This window comes from Xiphophorus maculatus, chromosome 2, assembly GCF_002775205.1.
Source record: "Xiphophorus maculatus strain JP 163 A chromosome 2, X_maculatus-5.0-male, whole genome shotgun sequence".
NCBI classification, from domain to species: Eukaryota; Metazoa; Chordata; class Actinopteri; order Cyprinodontiformes; family Poeciliidae; genus Xiphophorus; species Xiphophorus maculatus.
The window spans coordinates 1,444,155-1,449,776 of record NC_036444.1 but is presented as its reverse complement, the minus strand read 5'-3'; the positions used below and the strand labels follow the sequence as shown (position 1 = coordinate 1,449,776).

Below are 5,622 nucleotides of genomic sequence, written 5' to 3'. Positions count from 1 at the left end.
TTTTCTGTTTGTGCCTGTCCGAAATATAACATGAAAATATGCGCTGCTTTCTCCTAATTATTTGAATAAAAATTCTTGTGACAGATGATGGAAAATATTTATTCAGTTACTGCATTATTTGAGTATCTCAGACGTGTCTGTTTTACTGTCTAAAAGTTTCAGGCGGGGTCTTCATACTTTGAAAGCACTCCCAGAGGCTTTCTAAGGGAATTGTAGTTTATAGAATTTAAACGTCGGAAAATTGTTCAAATTGGCATACTATTTTACGCGATCGTATTTTAATAATTATTTATTGTCAAATGTATTTTATTAATAACGAAACGTGTGTTAGAATATAGAAATCAAGCAACAAGATTCAGTGACATTAGTTCCGCTTGGTTTTGGTCCGTACTCTTTTGGCGTTACACCATCATGTCCATGCAGCGGTGAATCTGTGACCGCTGAGTTAAAACAGTCAATCATGCCTTTAAGTAATCCCATGTAGCACCTCATTGATACATCATGGCTCGGGTTGTTAAAGTGTTTCGGACTCTGAGGAACCACTGGAAGAAATCCACGTTAGCTGCGTGTGTCCTGTCCTACGGAGGGTACTGGCTGTATGGTAAACACTGGTGGGTTTCACACCCGTTCATAAGTTCTGCTGGAGTTTAGTTTAATTAAATGCATAAAGGTTGTAACTTGTGTGTTACTAGTGACAGCGTGTTGCGCAGAGAGGCCTGCCAACTGGCCAGAGTAAGTTTTCTTCATAATAATATTTTTGAAATTCTCAACCAAAACCAACTACATAAACCCTTAAGTGTCGTTGCTCCGTCAGGAGTTTGGACGCCAGCAGATCGCACCTCAGGAGAGACTGAAGAAAGCAACCGTGATTCTGAATCCTGCAGCTTCCAACGGGTAAGAATGTCAGAGTTCCTGCGGAGTTTTTATTGCATAAATCAAATCTGTACGCTGCATTTAAAACATCCTTAATTTAATTTCTTCAGGAAAGCCAACAACTTATTTGAAAAGAATGCAGCTCCTATTTTACACCTGGCTGGCGTGGAAATCACAGTAGTGAAGGTATCATTCTCAGCTTTTATTGGTAGCCTTTACATGTTGGTGTCACCAGACGTTTAACTCTCCGGTTACAAACTCCAGACAGACTATGAAGGTCAGGCGAAGAAGCTGATGGAGTTGATGGAGCAGACAGACATGTTGATCGTGGCTGGAGGTGACGGCACGTTGCAGGAGGTCATCACAGGTTTACTGCGGAGGCCGGACCAAGTGGGTTTAATAAAATAAGAAGAAGAATAAATCTGTTCTCACCAAGTAAAAAACTGAAATGATTCATCTGACTCCAGGAGGCCTTCAGTAGCACACCGATAGGGTTCATTCCTCTGGGTTCCCATAATTCTCTGAGTCCATCTCTTCATTTCCTCAGTGACAACAAAGTCAAGTAAGTGGCACCACTATCCTGCTGCACTGCAGAGGCGAGCTTGTTGTCTTCATGCTAGAAATACATGCTCAGCTCCTTACACACTTATCAGCAGCCATGCAGCTATAATCTCATTCGGAGGAATGTTAAAAACATTTAATTTTAGTGGAGAAGAAAAAGTTGCATGTTAGGAAAAAGATCAACTTTGATTTCTGTCAATGCTTGTGGAGCATTTTGTTTTGTCTACATATTTTCCAACTTCCTGCCTCTTGTGAAACGTTCAGGGACATCACGGCCGCCACGCTGTCCATCCTGAAAGGAGAGACGGTCCCTGTGGACGTGCTTCAAATCAAAGTGAGGAAGTCTTTCAGTTTAACGTCTTCCATCACTTTATCTGAATTTATTCTGGGTCAAATACTTCAACGGAGTATTTAGGGTCATTCTAAGACATAAATGAACTATGAAAATATAGTCATTATAATACCAGAATAAAGTCGTAACGAAAGTAGTTGTAATATTATAAAAATAAAGTCGTAAAATTGCAAGAATAAAGTTGTAATAATAGGAGAATCGTTAAAATATGAGAATTAAGTAGAATTACAACAATAAAGTCATAACACAACAATTAAGTTATGCTGTAAGAATTTATTCTTATTAAAATGTTTTCTTAGCCTTGCTCTATTACTCTATTGTAAAACAACCAGTTGAATCTTTATTAAAGATATTTTATTTTTTAACATTGCAGTGATAATTCTTGTTGTAAATTTACATTTTTTTATGTTTGTTTGCAGGGAGAGAAGGAACAGCCGGTGTTTGCTCTGATTGGTTTGCGTTGGGGCGCCTTCAGAGACGTCGCCGCAAAGATCAGCAAGTAAAATGATGCAGACATTTAAATAAACTAAAAGATTCTGAGTTTGGGTAATAAGGAACGGTTTCCTGACAGCTTTTCTCTCCGAGTAGATACTGGTACCTCGGACCCCTGAAGACGAACGCAGCTCATTGGTTCCACACCCTGAAGGTGAGCCTCCATCACTGCTGAAGAAAACTAGGCGTTACTCACCGGGTTGTGTTTTTATTTCATGTCCATATGTATTCAAATCCCTTGAACTTTTCCCCATGTTGTCATTTTACAACCACAAACTTTTAAGGTGACCTATTATGCTTTTATGGGCTATAAAAAAATTTTTTTGCACAAAATCATTCTTAGATAATAAGATTTTAGTCTTTTTTAGGTCCTTTCATAATGAGCTGTTTTAAGGCCTCTGTCACTTTAAATCCAAATTAGCTGCGGCTGGCCACGCCCCCCAACTCAACGTTTACACAAGAAAATGACTCCAACTATTATGCAGCTGTACATCTTTGAAAAGCAGAAGTGGAGCCTCCTGCACAACCAACAAGAATGCAGCAAGTGGCTTCCGGATAATAAGTCAATAACAAAACACTTGTCTTTTCCAGCAGCCATTGTAATTTGCATACAGTGGCAAAACCAGTTGACTAAATGTGTTGGAGTTCAGCTTGGGTTGCTAGGTAACCGTACAGCGCCAGTTGGTTTTGTCCTAACAAAAAAACATTAATTTATTGCCAAAAAATCCAGACTGGATGTTTCTTTTAGTCACTTAGTTTTCAGATGCAGTTGAGACCCAAATGGAAAAATAAAAATGTCCAGAAAGTGAATTTTGCACAATAGGTCCCCTTTAATGGACTTTACTGGAATTTCATGGCTACCAAAGACAAAGAAGCTCACCATTTTCAACTCTTACCACAGATTTTACATTGAATTTAAGTTGGGACTTTGACTAGGCCGTTCTAAAACATTAACAGCTTTGATCTAAACAAACCCATAATGCCTCTGGCTTTGTGTTTAGGCTGATTTTCCTGCTGGAAGGTGATTGTTCTGGATTTGGCTCCACCCATCTTCCCATCAGCTGAGCTGCATGATGCTGCCACCACCATGTTTAGTTGTGTTCATGTTTTGTAGGAGTGGCCTCTGGTCCACGACGTCTCGGTGTCCCTCTTGGCTCCCAGACCTCGGCCCCCTGATCTGGACCCTCAGAGGCCCCCCAGGCCTAATCTGCTGCACCGCATCATCCGCAGACTGAAAAACTACTGGAGCCCTCCGGCTGCAGGCACGTTTTCATGTGTTCATGTTTAAATCAGGGGTTCACAAACATTCCCACCCCAAAAGAACATTAACCCCATTTCCACACCCACAGATAATGTCTCAAAATATGTAAATAAACATCAACTTTTAGAATAGTTTTATTCACTCTTGGATAATTATCGCATTCATTTTGTATAAATGCTAACTTTGTACCATCTGGTTTTAACGCCAATGAGTTCTGTGGTGGAAACTTTTATCATCAGATAATAATATATTAGTACTTTATTACCAGATAATAAATGGTTTCCATTGCAATCTCCTTACAAAATAAAAAATATCTTATATTAATCACATCAAATTCTATTTTAATCCCACAGTTTTTCTGTTTTTTTGTGTTTCATTCTTTTGTTTTTTTCTTGTCAGAAACTTTTCCTTTTCTTTTTAGCTGGAGGAGCAAAGCAGCTTCTTTAATTTGACTGGCAGCCAATCAGAAAATGAGCATCAGAAATAACATATAATCAATTATTTTAACTTGTATTTTATTTTAAAATAATTGAAAAACAAAATGAAAATTGTGATGACAAATTTAAGATTTTTCTCACCTTTCCACCAACTTATTGAGGCCCACTACAGCGCCCCCTGGTGGCGGCATGGGTGCTGTTTGAAAACCACTGGCTTAAAAAAGTGTTTTTAAAAAATATTTAAATAAATTAGTGTTTTTAACAGAGTAAGTTTTGTTTTTTTCCTCAGAGCCTCTGAAACCAGAAGAGCCAGAGAAGTGGGAGGAGCAGCAGCTGTCTACACCAGAGCTCTACATCCAAACCCACAACAAAAACCCAGCAGAGCGGGTCAGAAGAAAATTACTTTATTATTTTCAATCTTTTTTGCTCTTATAAATATAATAAAATCTTATTTTCATGTGTGTATTTGTAGCGGATAAATGACTCTCTGATGATCTGCGCTGAGCCAGGAAACAAAACTGTGGGCGAGTTCATCTCTGTCGGGTCGGTGTCTTTCCTCATCGAAAGCAGATTAAATGAACTTCCACGTTTATTACTCTACATTGTTTCTCGTAGGAATAAAAAAGTGAAGGATCCGACACTTTTCACTGAAAACTCGACCAAGCTGGAGGCCAGTGTTTGCCGGCTGACGCTGCCGGAGGTGAGGGAGTCTCACCAGATGTGTGTTAGTTGATCTGCTCTGTGAAATCCGTTGGTAACCGCGCGCCTCGCTTCCTGCAGGGCGCCGCCGGCTTCTATAACATCGACAACGAGGAATACGAGGCGGTGCCCGTAGAGGTCCGGCTGTTGCCTAGGAAACTACGCTTCTTCATCAGCGCCGAGCGAAGAGAGGAGCTCATCTCACAGCCGCAGTGACGACAAACAAACCCAGAGGAAGACTAAAAAAGGACAGAATATCAAACAGCTCCTTATTTCAGAGGTTTTCTTTACTAACTGTAACCATGGCAACATGAAAATCTGTTGCATCTAAAAGGACCAAGGCTTTTCAGTGTTTGTACCCCAGATTCATGTCTTGCAGAATAGTTTACAGCTGTTATTCTAATATAAAAGTCTCCCTGTCAGTTCAGTGTGAGGATCTTTGTGTCCATCTGATGGTTCTAAAAGCTTTCAGTTCAAATCTGATTTAAATGATAACACAGGAAGAGGTTTTGTTTGGGGGGGAGTTGGGCTGAAATAAGAGAGGAAAGGAGGAATGCGACTCTTGGATGAGAAGGAGCCGCTTGGCAGGACGGATCCGATCTGACAGATGGTGCCGGATCAGGCTGCGCTGCAGGCGTCCGTTTGTCCGTCTCTTTAGGGAAACACAAAGTGATGCTCAAAGGTGATTTAATGATGGCAGATCTCAGATTTATTTACCTGCCAGATATGGTTCATATTTACTGTGTTCATTTTTTGTCCATGTAATATTTAGCTTGTTGTGAATCTAAATATTTAGCTTCACAATATTTGAAGCTAAATAGAAAACTATGCTTCTTCGTCAATGTAGGGTAAATATTTAACTCACAAGATATACAAGCTCAATACTTTGCTTCAAACTAAATATTTAGCCAGCAAGCTAAATACTAAATATTTGGCTCCAAATTAAA

The 5,622-nt window shown here is 39.6% G+C and overlaps 1 protein-coding gene across 1 annotated transcript; it reads left to right on the top strand.

Moving 5' to 3' along the window:
* The first annotated feature begins 375 nt into the window (after nt 1-375).
* agk (acylglycerol kinase) lies at nt 376-5,097 on the top strand. The gene is made up of 14 exons (XM_005795767.3): nt 376-611; nt 693-732; nt 815-894; nt 984-1,059; nt 1,138-1,263; nt 1,341-1,435; nt 1,699-1,768; nt 2,206-2,285; nt 2,375-2,432; nt 3,393-3,540; nt 4,266-4,363; nt 4,449-4,519; nt 4,592-4,676; nt 4,757-5,097. The coding sequence occupies exons 1-14, from the start codon at nt 502-504 to the stop codon at nt 4,889-4,891; spliced, it is 1,272 nt and encodes a 423-aa protein (XP_005795824.1). The 5' UTR covers nt 376-501; the 3' UTR covers nt 4,892-5,097.
* Nucleotides 5,098-5,622: the final 525 nt, after the last annotated feature.

Bases quoted from the DNA above. Each gene is read 5' to 3' on its own strand.
- agk (XM_005795767.3), top strand. From the start codon at position 502: ATGGCTCGGGTTGTTAAAGTGTTTCGGACTCTGAGGAACCACTGGAAG. The intron at 895-983 runs GTAAGAATGTCA...TAATTTCTTCAG, and splicing joins AATCCTGCAGCTTCCAACGG to GAAAGCCAACAACTTATTTG. The intron at 1,060-1,137 runs GTATCATTCTCA...TACAAACTCCAG, and splicing joins TGGAAATCACAGTAGTGAAG to ACAGACTATGAAGGTCAGGC.